Consider the following 19,113-nt stretch of genomic DNA (forward strand, 5'->3'; position numbering starts at 1 on the left):
AAACCCAAGCATCTGGGCATGCCCCAAGGGATTTTCTTAATTTCACTATTTGAGAGGTGAAGACCCACCCTAAATCTTGACAACACCTTCTCGTGGCAGCCCCCTGGGAAAGGATGTAGAAGAAGGATGCTTTTGTTTTTTGCATGTTTGCTCTCATTCTCAATGGCAAGTTCATGTACCCCACTGCTGAGGCATTCCTTCACTGGTTTTGGAAGCTCTTTCTCTAGGATCCCAACACAGACAGAAGACTAGCATCTCTCTAGGACCTACCTGGGACTCCAGCATCAGAATAAGACTACTACAATAGCCGGTCTTCTGGACAAAACAACTACTAGAGTTTGGCCTTTCTATTGGAGACTGCCATTGTTGGAATACCTGGCTCGCAGCCTGTACACCACTCTAATACGTCACATATACAGTCTTTGCAAACATCAGGGCTGGCAGAGTCACCATCTGTGTGAAGCAAGAAGAAAGTTGGATTCAGGATGACTCAGTAGCTAGTGATAGTTCAAACTTAAAGACCCTGACACTGGGCAGTTTATTTTAGGCATATTTAAGTACAGTACAATCTGGGAAAAGGTTTCCTGATGTAACACAATACCATGTGTACACTGGATCATAATTACACTGAAACTCTTCTTAAAGCACGGTTATGTCTTCCACGAAGATGGGTTCTCCAGATGTGCTACCTGTGTTATTTTAAGGGCCTAGCGGAGGAGCTGGTATGGTTTGGGCCAGACAAATAGTGCAGAGGTCATCTAGACTATTACCTTCCTCAAGCCCTGCTTCTGGGAACTTGGGGGAACCAGGAATGGCCTAGCCCTACAGATAGTGCAGCAGCAGTCACTTAAGCTACCAGCCACCTCCATTCCCAGCCTTCTGGGTGGGGAACAGTATAGATTCCTTTGAAGAGACGGCCCTGAATGTTTAACATCCTGGTTTTTCTAGTGATTATCTGTGAGCACAGATCTTTTAATGGTGTTTCGGAATCCTAACATTGAGGAAGAGGAGACAGGTCGATCCATGGAATTCCTAAATCCAACTTCCTTCTTGCTTCACACAGATGGTGTGACTCTGCCAGCCCTGATGTTTGCAAAGACTGTATATGTGACCTATTAGGGTGGCTTATAGGCCATGAGCCAGATATTCCAACAATGGCAGTCTCCCAATAGAAAAGTTAAATTCTAGTAGTTGTTTGGTCCAGGAGACTGGCTATTGCAACAGTCTCAATTTGATTCTGGAGTCCCAGAGCAGTCCTAGAGAGATGCTGGTCTTCTATCGATGGCTAACTAGCCAGCCTAACCTATGTGGCAAATTTCAGGCCAGAAGTGTTAAAAATATAATCTTCATTTGAAAGCTAACCAGAATGTCTGGGAAGGTGTTTCATCTTTAAACTGTATTTTTTTAAGGGTATAGACACTTTCTGAGTAATGAAACACAAAGTAGATCTTTAGTCTCTACATGTAAGCACAAACATGTGCCCTTGTACCTGTACATGTATGAACATGCGTCACCCGCATATATCAAGGACATATAAGTAACCAGAAGCATCACCATTCAGTAGATTGCTGTATCTACATAAGATTTTTAAACTCAGTCAGAAGCAGATGTAATATTGGGAGGAAAAGGAAAGTTGATACGAGGCTAACCATTAGAGAAGAGGAACTAGTCATGAATTGAGAAGGAAGGCTGAGAACTCCGCTGGCCTTGGGGTAGCTAGATGTCTTATATAGGTAGCGACTTATCTAAGCTTGTAACCAAGCTACACATTCCTCAACTATAAGGACAGAAGTGATTCTGCGGAAACCACATGCCTGATGAAAATCCAAGGAAAGGGCCCAGGTGAGAACTCCAGAGAACACCAGAATATGTAACTCCAGGACACCTGGCCATTGTGCCTCTTCTCCTGTTTCCGTATCTGAACTGGGTATGCAACACCCTACCCACAGCTTGTGTGGAGACTCGTAGTTAACATAGTTAATGTGTGCTACCTGTGTTCAAAATGCCTAATGTGCACCCATCCCCTCCTCTCTCATGCCAAGCTCAAAGACTGGATAAAAATGCTTGGGTCAATTGAAAGAGAACTTCTGAGGACTTTAGGTTCTGGACTTGGAGTTTAAAGTTATCTCAAAGAGAGAAGCTATCAAATCTGAGGAAGTTGCTATGGAATTTTTCTGGGATAACCCCAACCCCATCCCCCATCTCAAATGCCTGAGAGAACAGTTACCACCCACATGGCTTCTCATCCACCCGACTTAAGCCCATTCCATTTTCTGTCTCAGAGCTCCCAGCATAACACAGAGCATCACTGGATCTCCACTTCTGCAGGTTGAACACGGTCTTTTCCAGTTTCTAGTCAGTTTTACAGGGTTGGTTGCATCTAGGGACAGCTGGCAGCCTTTTTTAGCCATGCAGCTGCTCTCTGATACACAGTGTCCCTAATGCTTAAGGTCTGGTGAGCGATGATTGTTTTGTATCCATATCAGCAGTGGGTAAACTAGAATCAACCAGTTCCTTTGGCAGCCTCAGAGTATCTAGGCTGCCACTGAAAACCTTAACCATGACCACCCAAACTTGACCATCACTACTCTAACCCTTAAGTTACATCAATACATTTACTATACACTTACTGTATAATTTCCATCACCTAGATCAATGGAAAGAAGAGAACAGTATCTGGTTTTAAGGAATTGATAATGTGGAGAAAATTTCTTTCTCTCCCCCCCCCCCCCACATTTATATACTAAAAGATGTTTGTTAAGTGCTAGTCTTTGAGCATAACAGCAACCATGTTCCTCAGAAAAAGTTGTGACTACTTGTGACTTTCAAGATAGGGTCTGCTGACTGTAGATGTTCCCTCATGTAAGGAGAGTGTCAGGAGGAGGGTCATTGAACCCTTTCTCAAGATTCCAGCTACTTCCTCCTGCACCTCTCAGACAGCCCTAAGTAGGTGCTAGAGTATGCCAACTATGGGAGGGTATCAGAAGAATGAGGAATTCATGCTGCTGTGAAATTTTTAGGTGTTGTTGCTTTCAGATCTTCAGCGCTGCTGGGTGGGAAGTAACCCCTTACAGCAATCTCAATAATCCTTTTGGTTCAAGACTGACTTCGGTGGAATCCCACTTTAGTTTGTTGTTGGTACCCTATCTGGGAGGGAATGGTTATCGCCATAGGAAAATAATCATGAAATAAGGACACTCTGTCACAGCATCATAGACAGGGGCAATTTTTATCCTGAATTGGATTGCTGTTACACTGGCTATTTAGAAGATGGCTGGGGTAGACGACTTTAAGAAGTGATAGCCATTACTGCCTTTTACCTCAGCTCAGAGAATATCACCCAGGAGATGGGCAAAATGTGCACTCCTTATTACTGAGATCAAGTCCTTTTAGTCAAAGGACTTTTGCCTCAGGATGAAGGGTGTGGCTTGGAGCTACACTTTTAAACCTACGGTTCAAAAACTGAACCCAACCAAGGCAGAGGTCTACACAAGGATGCAGACATAGGCCAGTTTCCCAACACTGCCGGTAGTGTCACGGATCTGTCTACTCACACCGGAGCCTGTCTGTCACAATCCTTGTGCCTGTCTCCCTTTCTCCGCCGTGGTTTAGTTCTTCCCGTTTAAAACTGCTCATCATGTATGGAACTTGATTGCCCAACCCTGCCTGGGGGATGAAAACATTAGCCAACAAAGTAAGAAGAACAGGCGAGGAGGTCCACTTCTCGAACAAGTCGGGCCAGAGAGAGATCGGGGGGTCAGGGGGAGCCAGAGGGAAGGAGTTCCTTGGGGGGCCAGGACCTGGTCACAACGCCCTCTCTCCCCGCCCTGCCCAGGGGCTCCAGGGCTGCGCGCCTTGGGAGGGAAGGTGGTGAAGCAGAAGCAGCGCCCACACCCGGAGTGCAGGGAGGTGGACTTGGACGGAGCTTGGGCGGCTCCGAGGTCAGGGCGAGCTTGGCCAGGGGGAGTGGAGAGCAGCCGGGCTGCGCAGGGGCGCGTGCCGTGAGTTCCGGTGAGCGTGTGTGTCCCACGCTCCATCTCTCCCAGGCCGGCCCAGGACACGAAGCCGGAAGAGAGCTGGAGGGACGGGCCGGGAGCAGAGAGTGCAGCCCGCGAAGCCCGGGGGCAGGCTGGCTCTTGGTGCTCTCCGCCGGAGCCTGCCCAGAGCTGGGTGTGAGGCTGGCGTCACGTCAACGAGCAGAGGCGGCCAGGCGGGGCGGAGTGCGCGTGCGCGGCTGGCGGGGCGTGGGAGCGGGCGCGGGGCGGCGAGCACGCGCGCGCGCGCACCCCGGGCAGCCTGGGCGGCCGCTCCTGCCTGTCACTGCTGCGGCGCTGCTGGTCGTTCCCTTGAAGGCAGCGGAGGCGGCGGCGGCTGCTCCAGACACCTGCGGCGGCGACCCCCCGGCGGCGCGGAGATGTGGCCCTTGGCGGCGGCGCTGTTGCTGGGCTCCTGCTGCTGCGGTGAGTGGCTCGGGGATCCCGGCTCTCAGGCTGGTGCGCAGCACCCAGGCGCCCCCGCAGGAGTGTGGGCTGCACCCCCGCCGGCCAGGCGGCACCCGGAGGAGAGCAGAGAGAAGAGGAGAGGGTGGCGGGTTGCGCGGGCCCTGCGCACCCGGAGCGCCACTGTGGGAGGGCCCGGCGGGGCATCGGCGCCTCTGCCTCCTCCCTCTGCTCTCCTTCCCTAGTCCCTTTCCCCCCCGGGGAGAGCGGGCTGAAGCTCCTCACTCTCCAGTGCGCACACGTAGGAAGACTGGGAACAACCGCAACTGTGCAAACCCGAACTGCAAAGAAAGCGAGGGGGCAGCTGCCGGGGACCCCCCTCCCCTCCCCTCCTCTCGCACCCCTCTCTCCTTTCTCAGTGCTTTCACGCAGCATTTGGGGTTGAAGGACTAGAGAGTGGGAGGACCGGGCCTCTTGTGATGAAGTGCGCATTTTGGTGAAGTCGACCAGAAAGGCTTTTGCCCTACCGCGTAAGCACTGGAGCAGAGGGAACACGATGGATCCAAGTTTTATTTCCCACCTAGCTTTTATCAAAGCTTTTTTTCTTTTCTTTTCTTTTTTTTTTTTTTTCCTGGCCGCGTATTTTGGTGGTTGTTGTTTTGAATCCTAAAAACAAGCTTCCTGGAAACACTTTCTCGTGACACCCCCGCTACCCCCCCCCCCGCGCTCGCCGGCACTTTAATGTATTCCTTATTGTAGATTAAAGTGTTTTTTTTTTTTTTTTTCTCCTTTGGAGGAAACGTATTTTAGGATTTTGGCCCAGATACTGCCAGTGGTCTAAAGACAGTAATTGCCAAGGATGCACTCCCTCTTTTGCAAAGTATTTTGCTGTTTATAAACGCGTACCTCCTTTGTAAAAAGCCGAGGAAAGAATAGGAATTTTTGTGGCCATACACTGCCCGTCAAGCTTCATATCCGCAGATTCCTCTGCGAACTTTTGGTAAGAATCGGAACAGACTTAAAGCGGGATAACAGCAAATGTTAAATTTGTCTTCGGATGCTAAATTAACAACGTTAAACTGATGGTTAACCTCAGTGTGTCACTTGTAAAGGCCAGTGTTTTGGGATCTATTTTCAAGATGCCCTTAATTCCCTGCCCACCACTTCCCCCTCCCAAGCATCCTGGGTGTTGTAGCTGATAATAATAAAGACCCATGTTATCTAAATTGTTGGTATTAGATGTTTTCCGATTTCACTCGTCTTTACTATGCTTGTTACCATCGTTAACATTATAACACTGTTTTCAAATACCTGTTGTATAATCAGAGCTTTCATATTGAGCCAAATGCAAATCTATAATAAAATGCTACTAATTCAGACCATGGATAGTCAAGCTTGTTTGTCTGAAGATTAAAAAGTATAAGCCATATATTATGGTTTTTTTTAAGCCTAATTCTCAAGTAGATTAAAAAGCACAATTATTAGAATGGTAGTTGGTGATAGGAATTGTGTTAGGCCTTTGTTAGCAATAATTATGATCGCAGTCATTAATGCTCATTTTGTACAATGTTAGCACATTTGGTTCTATAAGGAGTTGCAAAATTCAGAACTTGCACTCTTCTTATTGTGTTTGCTATTAACTAGGAAAGAAAAACAAACCCAAAATACAAGCATCATGGTTTTGGGTCGTTAGATGTTTGTAAATCAGTAAATGATAATGTTTGTCAAAGAGAAAATGGACTTTTGTGTGTACATCACATGTAGGTTCAAAAGAACACATATGAAAACATGCTAACCGTCTCAGAACACAAGCAGTATCACGGGAGCCCAGAGGCTGGATTTAGAATCTAGAATGAGATGAGAGTCACGGATTTTTAAGGTTCATTTGTGCTGAAGTTCGATTCTGTTTTCAGTTTCATTTATAATGAAATGGGTAACCAGGGGGCCACGTCCTTGTAATCTTTAGTTTCAGTGACCTCTGTGGTTAAAAGGGAGTGGGGTGGGGTTCTAACACCCTCTTCAGCCAATTAAAACGGAGTGCAGCCCCCTGTAGTGGTTTAAAAAATGTGGAATGAATGTCTGTAGTCCTCCCCAGCATGCCTAGTTACACTGCCTAGTTACACTTAGTAAATACAAACCTTAAATAAATAATATCAGTTGTATATATAAACCAATGATTTTTTTTTTGATAGTCGAGTTATTTTTCTGTGTTCAGAGTGACTTTTAAAAGTCAGGCTTGCACTGTGAGTAAATTAAAAAATGTTTTTAATTATCTAAATATAGCGGTAATTTAGCTGCTCACATAAGAAGGTTTTCTTTCCTCCTGAAGAGTAGATTGTTTTAAAGCACAAGTTGCCAGTTTAAAGGAATGACTGCCTCTGTATGTGTCCTTGTTTGTGGGGCTACATCAGCAGTCTGGAGCAGCATGTTCATGCACTGCATTAAATGTCTATGTTGGGACACTTACGCTGTCTTCTGGGTTTGGCAGATGGCTTATCTTCATCACTGAAGCGCTAATGAAAGTGTGGAAGGCCATGTTCGAAAGGCAGAAGAGGTGCCCACCCCCTCCATTGATATATGTTCTGAATACAAAATCATCAGAATTCGTGGTTTTACTTCAGCAGGCTTCTTTCTGTGCTCTCATTTATGGGAGCTGTTTTACCTGTCTTCGAGGCCTTTGCTGGCATAGCTTTTTATATAAAACACAAAACCCTACGTTTTTATAGCTTGTGCCTCTGTCTAATAAAATCCATACCAGATTATAAAGTTACTTTCGCTTTGCATATGAGTGCAGTAACTCTTTGGAAAAAGAATAAGAAGAAGGTTTTGCTAAACTCATTGTAGTACAAAAGTAGGAAACAGAGCACTCAACAAAAGTGGTTCTCATTTCCCTAGACCAGTGGGTTCCCAACCTTCCCAATGCTGCAACCCTTTAATACAGTTCCTCATGTTGTGATGAGCCCTCAACCATGAAGTTATTTTCATTGTTACTTCATAACTGTAATCTTGCTCTTATACTCTTATGAGTCATAATGTAAATATCTGATATGCAGGATATCTGATAGGTGAATCTGTGGAAGGATCCTTCAAACGGATCGTTCAGCCTCGCCCCTCAAAACGGGTTGCCTCCCACAGGTTGAGAACCACAGCCCTAGAAATGACTCCAAATGTCGAGTTCCCCTCTTTGTGGCTGCTTGCATGGAATTGAAACAGAAATGCGAGGCTCCGCCCTTGTCTGAATATTTCATTCCACACCCATGGAGCATTGCACAAGATCTGGAATCTCTTCAGCCTCCATCTTTGAGGTTTAGGTCAAGAGAGTCCAAGTGTAAGCAAGAAAAATTACTCTCTTCGTTTTCAACAAGTGGGAGCTTCTGTTACAGCCTGGACTTGAGCACTCTACTCTTAAAGGCACAGAGATACATTTCAAACTTGTGTGCCTCTCAGTAACTTACTGTGTGGTTTATGGAAGGAAAACATGTTTATCTTTCAGTGGCACTTGGTATACTTCAGTTTATGATAAGGTCAGACTTCTGGGTATAACTGACTTTAGAACTGCCCTAACCTCTGTAATTCTAGATTGACTAGTTCTGTTCTTATAAGGACTTATGCAGCCTTGTAAGAGCCAGCAAATATGGCACCATTGCCTCGTGTCACACTGAATTAAGCTGTGGATTCCCCTCTGACCTTTATTTTAGCATCTCCCAAGGGGAGCTTGGACTCTCCATCTTCTGTCCCAACTTAATTTTAGTTTCACACCCAAGTTTTTTTCTGCCAGAGGCCATTCTAAGGAGAGAGCTGTAGGGCACCTCTCTGCCAGCAGAGATCTGCATCAGTCACTTTCACAGCTCTCAACCCCTTCATGGACATCACCCCAAGCTGATGGTTCACTTCGTATCTCTCTGGGAAAAATGGAGGGGAGGTATTTGGCATCCCAGCTGCCCTCCCAACACTACTAAACCTAAGTTCATAGAGAGCCCTTCTCTCCCTCCTCCTTCAGCCTGCTCCAGAAGAACCCCATTCACTGGTCCAAGGGAATGACAGTCCGTCTACACTTCCTTCATATCCATCACCCTGGAAACCTGCTCCCAGACTCATCCTTGTATCTGAGATCTTGCCCTTGCTGTTGACTCCTCCCCCGAGCTTACAGCCATTGTCAAAGTTTTACCTCATAATAAAAAAGAAAACAAGCCCCAGAAGATCCAGAAAATCCTTGTCCTTGTCCTTGCCTCAGCACTCACTTGTTGAACGTTTCTCTCTGCTTTCCCTGTGTGAGATCTATTTAAAGAAGCACTACTGTGGCCTTCGGTCACTTCCCTCCGGAGTGCAAGTTCCATGTGGTCCCTCCTGGCCAATGGCATCGTTATGGAGGAAGAAGCTACTTTTCAATCTGTGGTTGGATTTTTACTTTTAACGAGGGTTTGGCATCCCCGTTGTCCATGGGAATGCTAACCCTGCCGTGCCTTCGGCCATCACCTTGGTGGTTTGTTTGCTTCTCTTGCTTCATTTTCTTCCCTGACTTACTCTTTGAGAATTATTTCCACGATTGTCGACTCTCCCAAGCTTTCCTTCTCTGCTGTTTGCTTTACAAGGCCCCCGTGGTCAATCTTCTTTATGCTGCCGATTTCAACTCCCAGGGATGTTCCTGCTGATGCCCAAGTCTTTATAGCTGTGACCTTTCCTCTGAAATCCAAAGTCATATATCTGGGGATCTACTGGACATGGCCACTTCATTGAACTACTGGCATTTTTAATGCTCAGGCTGAAACACTGAAAGGATAACTTCCCTTAATCTTCAACCCCCTTTCCATATAATTAATCTACAACCAGCTAGTTCCACAGACTATTTTAGTTTCCAATTTTCGTTTTTCCTTTTTTATCTCCCTCACCTCCCACATGTGACTTCTGTTGATTTTACTGCTTTGATTTTTAATGCTGGTTTTTTTTTTAAGGTCTTCTTTCTCCTGGTCGTTTTACCTGGACTGTTACAGGTTCTTAATGGGTCTTTCTTCTCCACTTCCTGCTCTCAAGCCCCCTTTCATGCTGCTGAGAAATGCTGTCTTGAAAGTTAAAGTAAACCTGAGTTGAACCATCTATTGTCAAGTCTAAACTGCTCAGCGTGACATTTGAGGACCACTGTGCAGATTGTCCCAGCCGTCTTTCCATTCTCCTCTCCTAGACTGTGCCTGAGCAGTTTTCTGCTTTCGGTTATTTTTTTTTCTTTTCTACATATTGGATAGATAGTTTAAGTAATGTGTGCTTTCTTTCCAACACACTCCTGCTCCTGCTTCAGACGCAGTTTGATGTCTCCTTCTAAGGGTTCTAAGGGCATTCTTAAGCACATTTATGTAGCTAGCTTGCCTGCCTGCCTGCCTGCCTGCCTGCCTGCCTGCCTGCCTGCCTGCCTGCCTGCCTGCCTTCCTTCCTTCCTTCCTTCCTTCCTTCCTTCCTTCCTTCCTTCCTTCTTTTTCTTTTTCTTTTTCTTTCTCTTTCTCTTTCTCTTTCTCTTTCTCTTTCTCTTTCTCTTTCTCTTTCTCTTTCTTTTTCTTTTTCTTTTTCTTTCTGGAATTTTTCTATCCGAGTATGCAGTTGACTTGAGATTTTTTTTGTTAAAACATGCAACTTTGCAAGTCCAAAGCAGGTTGATAGAAGGATTGGGGGACTCACCTGGTGTATGAAGAGTGATCCTTCTCCCTTATGACTTGTAAGCTTTCTTTTCTCCTTCCTCCCTTCCTTCCTTCCTTCCTTCCTTCCTTCCTTCCTTCCTTTCTCCCTTTCCTTTTTTCCTTCTTTTTGTTTGTTCAGTTTTTGGATTTTTTTTTTAAATGTTTGCTTTAAAGTTTCCATTCACAAGAAATGTATAGAATCCTTTCTAAATGCTTGCAGAGACTCTTAGGATACTAGTGAAGTCATCTTCCTATCCTTCTGAGAGTAACGGAAAGTGATGTGAACGGTCCAGTGGGAGCATTTATATAGTGAGCAAAGGTCAGGAAGAAAGGACAATAGAGAGATAGTTGATGGTGGACACAGGACTGGAATTAGCATCTCAGTGGTGCTATGACAAGAGTGGGCACACTTTATCTGCATCTTTAGTAAGTGGTTGTTAAGTGTGTGAAAGGTGCTGCAGTGAGAGCTTCGTGGCCATCTTCTCATTAAATCTTCACAAAATCTTCTGTAAAGTAGATACCATTATTACTGCATTGTAGACGAGGACGTAGCTGAAGTACAGAGGTTAAGCAACTTGCCTAAGGTCCTATAACTATGATGTGGGATCTGGCTCCAAGGTGTGAATGCTCTTAACCACAGCACTTACTCTATGCCCAGAGAAGGGTGTGGCCCTTCATAGGCTGGGGACCAGTTAGTGCTAAGCCATGTTTATAGGAGCATATCTGCCTATACTGGGGCAGAGTTGCAGGAAGGTCATTGTGATGGGAGATTGGATTGGAAATGAGAGTACATGATATGAGGCAGGAAAGGATCTCAGAGGACCTTGTTTGTTTCCTGTGCTAATGTTCTGAGAAGTTGGCTTCTTGAGAATGGGGGTGGTGGGGTGTCGCTGGGCAGCTGAGTACACAGTTATTTTGAGGACTGTGGAAAATGCATTGGCATGGAACAGTATGGAAGACTGAGGCGAGGAGCCAGTTTGGAAGTCTGGCAATGGTTCAAGGGATAAGGGCGAGGGTGTAATTCATTCATTCAACAGGCTTTGGATTTAGAAACTGCTGACTAGGTTAGCCTAACAAGATTTGTTTTATGGCTAGAGAAAAAGAAAGGAATCTAGAATGATTTATGTGTCCAAGTCTGATTACTGGCAGATAATTGTAAATATTTTTGAGACGGTGAAGATTGGTAAATATTGTGTTATATAGTTTGGGGGACATCGTTAATTTTTAAATGGTTGTAGTAACTCTCCCTGGAATGCATAACAGACCATTGATTAAAGTCTCCCGTTTACATGAAAGGTAGGACCTGATTCAGTAAGAAAATATTCTGATTGTTAAAACTATGAGAATAAGGAGGGATGCTTATTGACTATGAAACCCTTGTCTTAGTTATTGATTTTTACTCTGAAGAGACACCATGATCAAGGAAAATATTTTTTTTAAAGTATTCAGTTTGGGAGCTTGCTTAACAGTTAAAGAGGGGGACTCCGTCACCACAGTGGAGAACATAAGAGCAGAACTCAGGCATGGTGCTGGAGCAGTATCTGAGAGACAGAGAGAGAGAGAGAGAGAGAGAGAGAGAGAGAGAGAGAGAGAGAGAGAGAGAGAGAGTCAGTCAGTCAACTGGGATGGTTTAGGTTTTTGAAATCTCAGAGCCCATCCCAGTGACATACCGCCAATAAGGCAACACCTTCTAATCCTTCCCAAACAGTTCCACCAACTAGGGACCAAGCATTCAAACATCGGAGACTATGGGGTCATTCTCATTAAAACCACCACACCTCAGGAACACTGATATGGAAGTATGAAGCAAGGATTAGGTTTCAAAAGATAGGACAGGGTAGAGAAAGTAAACAGGAATATTAGAGGTAGAGGAACAAACTAAGAAATAAAAATGAGGTGCTGCCCCCTGCCTCATGAACTGTAGAGAAGTCAAGACAAAATGAACCATGTGAATTGGGTTTTTCATAAGAGGGCATTAGTGATTTACATAAGAGCTGGAGCAATGGTACAATAATAGTGAGCAGAGTGGGGTCCAGTTGATGAAGTCTGGGAGTACACGGAGGTTAAGAAATGCACATAGACCATTGTCTTAGGATGCTGAGTAAGGCCGGGCAGTGGTGGCGCACGCCTTTAATCCCAGCACTTGGGAGGCAGAGGCAGGCGGATTTCTGAGTTCGAGGCCAGGACAGCCAGGGCTACTCAGAGAAACCTTGTCTCAAAAAACCGAGAAAAAAAAGGATGCTGGGTAAGAGAGATGAATAAGTTTGGTGCATATACAATTATTAAAAGATGATTTAAAACATTTCATAAGTGGAATAAGGGGATGTGGAGGCTGGCCGTCCATGAGTCCTCTAGATGATAGACAGGAGTCAGCAGTGGAAACAAGTTCTGAGTAAAGAACTCATTTCTGGAAGGGAGAGAAAAAAAAAAAAAAAAAAACTATGGATAGTTGAGGCTGTGGGTAGGTTTATGTGGGAAGTGTTATAAGCCTCAGGCTTCCTGGAAGGACTCAGTTTGAGTTAAGTAGGGAGAGAGGGCTGCTGGAAAGCACAAGCTAGGAAGCAGAAGGTGAATTGTCTCCAAGTCATTAAAAGGGGAGAATTTTTACATGGGATGTCTGGAAACATTAGGGGCCCAGATGAGCAGTGACGACATGACAACCTCCTGTTCTTCAGGAGCAATGCAAATTCTCTCCGCAACCTGCTCGACAGGTTGCTTTTCTGCCCTCCACAGCACTGTTGGTGCAGAAAGAGCTACACATGTGACCTTGTGTTGTATAACCTGCTTACATCCCCCCCCCATGGGAATTCTAAGCCCCTAAAGATAAGTCCCACTTTTTTTTTTCATTATCATATCCCTCCATCCTGTCAGTGTTTCATCCGGGTTATTCTTAACTGCTGATTGCATGTCCACTTTTCTGAGCTGAACACATGAGCTGTAACAGATGGATCATACCTCTCTGCCATTGCATAGCTGTGCTCTGGACGGACTTGAGGTTTACATTGTTGGTGTTATGCTCAGGGAGACCGTGAGATCTAGTATGTCTGGTATTTAATACAAGTTAATCTTCCCTGGTTTATTTGGTAATTCGCCTGTAACTCTGGCATCCTCCTTTTACGTTTCCATACTTCTGGAATAAGACTGCTACAGCGTGTCTTACCTGGATGCATTTTCTTATGTTCATTATTTACTGTCATTTACTCTCAGTGTTAGCCTAAATTTACTTAATCATATGCTATCATATGATGCTAGTGTTTCTAATAACATGTTTAGGGCTATTTGGGGCTACTCATCATTATGAAGGTTGTCTTGGCTTAGCCAGGTCAAATTTACTTTTCATTTTACTGACAGCGTTTATTCTGCTTAAATTGCTTCAGCTATGAAATGTTTTTTTACTGCAAGAAGTAACACAGTGTAATTAATAGCTTGTGGAGTCCCTGAAAGAGGTATATTCCAAACAAATTAGAAATTTTTGCAGTGTTTGTCAGCCACCTCATTCTCACTTGGGGTCTTCTGAGGGATAAAAACCTCATGGAAAAGCTGATCCCTTCACTTGAATCTTCTAGAAAAGAGTAATTCTGAGCTGACTCATATGAATATGATTTTTAAGTCTTGAAATGACTCGTGCTTCAATAGAATGGATATAACATCAACATTTTAATTTTACTCCTTAAGAAACAAATTAGCAAGTAGACAAAACCACGTTTGAAGGCAGATCGGTAGAGCAGACACATCATAGGCAAGCAAGACTGTTTAAAGGATTTATTAACGAATGCAAAACTGGTCAGGATCTGCAGGTTCTTTAAATTAATATTGTTGGAACCCTCTTTCATGAGGTACAAATCAGTTACAAAGAAACATTTCTGTCTATATAGAAGAATCTTGTGAATGACCCCTCCCCCATTCCAACAACTTGCACAGTTGTTATGGTCAAGTTGAAGTCAGCAGAGCAGAAACTGTGTAGAGTCTTAAACTAGCAGATCTGCTAGGCAGTGCCCAGCACCAGCAAGACACTCTGGGAACTTTCTGTCCATTTCAGAATCTTTACAGGTATTTTCTGATACTTTCCTTCCTTTGTGACGTCACTTCTCCCCATCTCCCTTTGTACAGTATGATTCCTTGCCCTCAATGCCTCTTTCTCCAGGGAAATAACACAAAACTCCAAGGGTATAGAGATTGTGATTGGACATGAAGCCTGGGGCTTCCTAATATGTGGGTAGCAAGAAATCTAGAGAAGTGGGAAAGGTGAACTGTGGATGGCCCCAAGGCTGCTTCAGGCGGTACATTACCGGGAGTGTCCAGAGGGCCCAGCTCATTTTAGTAGATGTCACAATGTCCAGTTTTATGCTGTTGCCCTGGTGCAGCATGCTGTTGCTTAGGGAGCGTTTCTTAGATGTTTTCTCCTGGGTTGCTCCCTAGCGACCTAGGAAGTCACCCACTGTTTGTTCTGACCCTTCTTATTAAACCATGCTATAGAAAACTGAGTTGTGTATTGCTGCACACCAGTGTGCCAGGCAGAGGACTTGTGTTTGAGTTTTCCTGAACGCAGTGCAGTCCAGAGTGTATTCTGGTGAAGGCCTCTACTTACATTCAACCCGATGAGTATTTATTAATAATTACGTTCTTAGAGTAACATTTTATGCCCTCAGTGTTATGTCTCGTTTACATAGAAGGAGGAAGTATTAAAGATTAACAGAGTTAATATTTTATATTTATTGGTACTTTGGGTTCTGAAGGAAAAGTCAACAAGCTACTCAGATAAGAGTTTTTGATAAATGCCCATGTTCCATAATACAGCTGGAGTTTCTCCACATCTTTGCCATTTGAGTCGAATGGTAAGCAGGACACTCGGCTGGTTTATGCCATTGATGGCTGTTCTCTACTCATCAGCAGTATTTGCTCTTGGTTTCAACTTGTTTCTTAGCTTTTAGGGTAGTTTATGGTTTATTGGAGGAAGAAATACCCGTAATCTACATTTCAGAATTGTTCTGTAGATTCAATGAAATGTCGGGGTAGGGAAAATGCCATTCAATTGTGTGTACTCCTTTGTGAGACTTGCATACAAAGTGTCTACCGCTGTCTTCTTTGAAGTGGGAAATAACCACAGAGAACATTTTTTTTTCCCCTCGTTAGTATTCCGAGACTTCCCATCCTCTTGGAAAGATAAGATTTGATTCATTCCAGTTGCTTTGTATATTAAAGTATAATAGAACTGGCCACTTTTTTGGGGGTTATGCAGCCTGAGTGAAGAGATAAATTTCATATCACTTTAGCACATTCCATCTAGAAGACGTGTAAAAAGTTGAGCCCGAATAGAATACTTGGTTTTCTATTCAGGATGTTCCCATAGTAAGGATAGCATTTTCCTACATATATCAGTAAGCAGACATGATCACTTCAGAGCTTTCAAAGCTAGATACTGTACCTTGCATATTCCAACACAATTGGTAAATTTATCCCCAAGATGTATGGTAATGCATATTTTTGTACTATTAAGACCAAATAAAGAACAGTTATAGTCTACTAGCTAGTGTGCAAATAATTTGTCGTTATTTTTCACCTTGTTCCTACAAATGTAAATGTAAATTTGTACTACAAACGTCAATGAACAGTTGAAGTAGTTTTCTTTACGTTAAAGGTATGCAGTACACCTAAGATAATACATCATATATGCAGATGGTGATGAAATATTTTTGTGTCTGTGTTCCAGGCTCAGCTCAACTACTGTTTAGTACAGTCAAATCCGTAGAGTTCACTTCATGCAATAAAACTGTGGTCATCCCTTGCATCGTCCGTAATGTGGAGGCGCAGAGCACCGAAGAGATGTTCGTGAAGTGGAAATTGAACAAGTCGTATATTTTCATCTATGATGGAAATAAAAATAGCTCTACTGTAGAACAAAACTTTACCAGTGCAAAAATCTCAGTCTCAGACTTACTCAACGGCGATGCCTCTTTGAAAATGGATACCCAAGAGGCCGTGGTGGGAAACTATACTTGCGAAGTGACGGAGTTATCCAGAGAAGGCAAAACAGTCATAGAGCTGAAAAACCGCACGGGTAAGTGACACAGTTGGCCTGTCCTGAAACATGTGTTGAGATGTGGTTGCCATTGTGGGAGTCCTCTGAGGTGGGACCTTGAAGAAGTCAGTAGGAGGAATGAAGGCTCTTCTCAGGCAGGTGGGCCAGCCGTCTGGAGAGAAAGGGAGTCTGACACTCGTGTTTCTGTGTTTCTTTCTCTTTCACACACACCCTCATCATGTAGCCCATCTACAGTGCTGTGAGGTAGCACAGAGATCCATTTCAGAAACTGATCAGGTGCCAACACCGTGCAGTGGAACCAGGTTAAGCTGCTTCTAAGCCACCTTCTCCTGGTACCCTGTTACAGCAGGAGAAAACAGACTTTAAAGCAAGTAAAAGTAAGACTGTAAAACTTGCCTCAAGGCCTCCTGTGTCCTAATGAAACTGACCCTCTTAGAAAGAGCACAGTAGTAGCCAGACTTGTCTCTCATCTATAGCTCCTTCCCTCAGGAGCAGGACCCAGCCTCTGCTTTATAACACATTTGAGGCCAGGGCAACAGGAAACCTCATGTTAAAGACAACTCTTCTATTGAGGTAATGGGGGCTTCTGTTTGTTGTCATCAGATGTAATTTATCTGAGTGTGGTGGCCCATGAGTGATCTCAACGCTACAGAGGCCGAGGCAGGAGGATTGCTGCAAATTTGAGGCAAACCTGGACTCCATTAGTGAGTTACAGAAGAGCTTCAGGGCAAGACCCTGCCTTACCAGACCAAAATAAGCTTTTGCAAACAAAATGTACTTTTTATTATTCTATTAATTTGTAAAGTTCCTCCTGGTTTGTCTTTTTGTGGTCTTATAGCCTTCAACACTGACCAAGGATCAGCCTGTTCTTACCCCACTACCCCGGCAGGGGACGAGAAGGAGAAAGGAGGTTGCAAATTAGGTAATCATGCTGATTCCTGGAGGTTTCTGTGGCCAGCTTGCTACCTTTACCAGCAACTGGGGAAGCAGGGATTCAACTTAACCGAATTGAATTCAGTCTTGATGCTAGCGTCCAGACTTTTCATGAGTGGGTTGGTGAGTTGTGGACAGCAGTGTTGTTATCTGAAATAAAGTCTCCTTTTCTATTTTTCTGCTGTGCTGGCTGATTTTTTTTAGAACCACATACAAGGAATCCTAACAGTTTTAGTTTTAAAGAGTGCATCTTAAGCTCTACTTAAACCAAAAGGTGTATGGCCGACCTCAGGGTTGATGACACGTTGAGAACCAGCTCCGGGTGGGATCAGGACTGCTGAATTAGGTCAGCTACTTCCCATCTGTTCTTGCCTTTAAAATTACAAAATGTCTGTTAGCAGATTCTGGGGGGGTGGGGGTGGGGGTGGGGAGTGGCCTGATTAAATATTCTGACCCAGGATTAGAGATCATGCAGTCTAAATTCCACACCCTAGTCAGGACTCACTGTTCACCCTATTCATGAAGGAAGACTCTTCAATGAGTCCAAGCTGCCTGTATCTAAAAGGAGGATGAAAATCTCATTTTCTCGGGGTGTTTATGTGATGTGGTGTCCATGTGCTGCCCGGAAGTCTGCCTGCTGAGAAGGGGAGGAATGGCTTTGGAGGCAAGACGAATTTGGAAGGCCTCTGCACAGAAGCTCACGTATTCCTTACTTTATGACTGATGTTAATTTGGGTTAAAAAGTTTTTTTTTTTTTTTTTTTTTTTTTTTTTTTTTTTTTTAAATATCTGTATTTTAGGACAATCTAGTCAGTCAGGAGTGTGTACAGGGAGAGATCTACCTGGTTGAAGGTTTTCTGAGAGAGTTGATAGGTTCATGGGAGTGAAAGGGCCAGACATCAGGAACAGTGGTTTGGGTCATGGAGGGGAAAACTGACTAAAAAACAAACAAAAACAACAACAGCAAAACAGACAAACAAAAACAAGCCTTTCGTTTGATACTGAAAAAGACAGAAATGGAACAGAGATGAGCAGGAAGGGAATTCCAGTGTCTGAGGTGAAGACAAAGCTTATTTTGTGTATAACAGTCTTATACTTGTTTGCGAAATACCCTCCCACAGAACTAAGAGCCAGGCTTTATTTTGTACCACTAAGATTGTTGTATACAATGTAAAAATTCTACCATAAACGTAAGTTTCTAACTTTTTATACACTTTTAATTAAAAAAAAAAAATAACTGGTGTCGCATGGGAGGAAGCAGAGATAGAGTAGTGTTGTGTACCCTTAATTCAGTCACCCTGAGTGGTTGCATCTTAAGTAGCTGTGCCATGGTATCAGAACCTAAGGGGGTTCTCTGTTATTTCATCACACTTGGCTAACCACCATTATGGTTGCAGTGTGGCACAGGTACATCAGCACAAGCATTCCCATGCTAACCCTTCAGGCACTCACCACACCTTGAGTTACTCCTGACTGGCAGACTCTAATTTGTCATCCGTATCTGTGACTCTGTCAACTCAATAACAATTCATCCATTAGTTATTGAGTTGTTATAATGAATGTATATGAATTATAATCAACCAGTAACAAATGATCTTCTAAGGTGTGCCCCTCCCCTCGGCATGTTGCCCTTGAGATGGCGGGTTTCTGTGTTGGACTGTGTTTATTTGTTTGCTTGTTGACAATGTAACACATGTTCATAACAAATGCTAAGCCCATGGGTGGGTTTTAACTAAGGTGTATTCCATTGATTTCTTACTAGCTTGTTTAATCATTCACCTCTGCAAGACATTTTGATCACTTGGGGTTTTTGATCAATTTTGGGTTATCCATTAAGTATATGCTGATTTTTTTTTAAAAAAGGAAATCACTAACAGGATTCCTGAGTGGCTGTTCTTTTTAACATTATTGTCAGCAATATGAATGAATGCCCTAATTTCCCTGCATGGTTTTTTTTTTTTTTTTTTTTTTTTTTTTTTTTTTTTTTTTGTGATATGGTGCTCTTGTTTTGTAACATTTTCTCTTTTTAAAAGTTG

At 43.8% G+C, this 19,113-nt stretch overlaps 1 protein-coding gene across 6 annotated transcripts in view; it reads left to right on the forward strand.

The window, feature by feature from the left end:
• The first annotated feature begins 4,015 nt into the window (after positions 1–4,015).
• Cd47 (CD47 molecule) overlaps positions 4,016–19,113 on the forward strand; it is a 56,833-nt gene continuing 41,735 nt past the window's right edge. For 2 of the 6 annotated variants that reach the window (XM_034514907.2, XM_034514908.2), the window contains exons 1-2: positions 4,246–4,460; positions 15,816–16,163. In XM_034514907.2, coding sequence (XP_034370798.1) covers positions 4,415–4,460; positions 15,816–16,163 — 394 coding nt within the window. In that variant the 5' untranslated portion in view covers positions 4,246–4,414. Of the gene's footprint in view, positions 4,461–5,305; positions 5,440–15,815; positions 16,164–16,983; positions 17,068–19,113 lie in introns of those variants that run through there. The other 4 variants (XM_034514904.2, XM_034514906.2, XM_034514905.2 and 1 more) reach the window with 4 other exon arrangements.

Source organism: Arvicanthis niloticus, chromosome 12, assembly GCF_011762505.2.
Source record: "Arvicanthis niloticus isolate mArvNil1 chromosome 12, mArvNil1.pat.X, whole genome shotgun sequence".
Lineage (NCBI taxonomy): Eukaryota > Metazoa > Chordata > Mammalia > Rodentia > Muridae > Arvicanthis > Arvicanthis niloticus.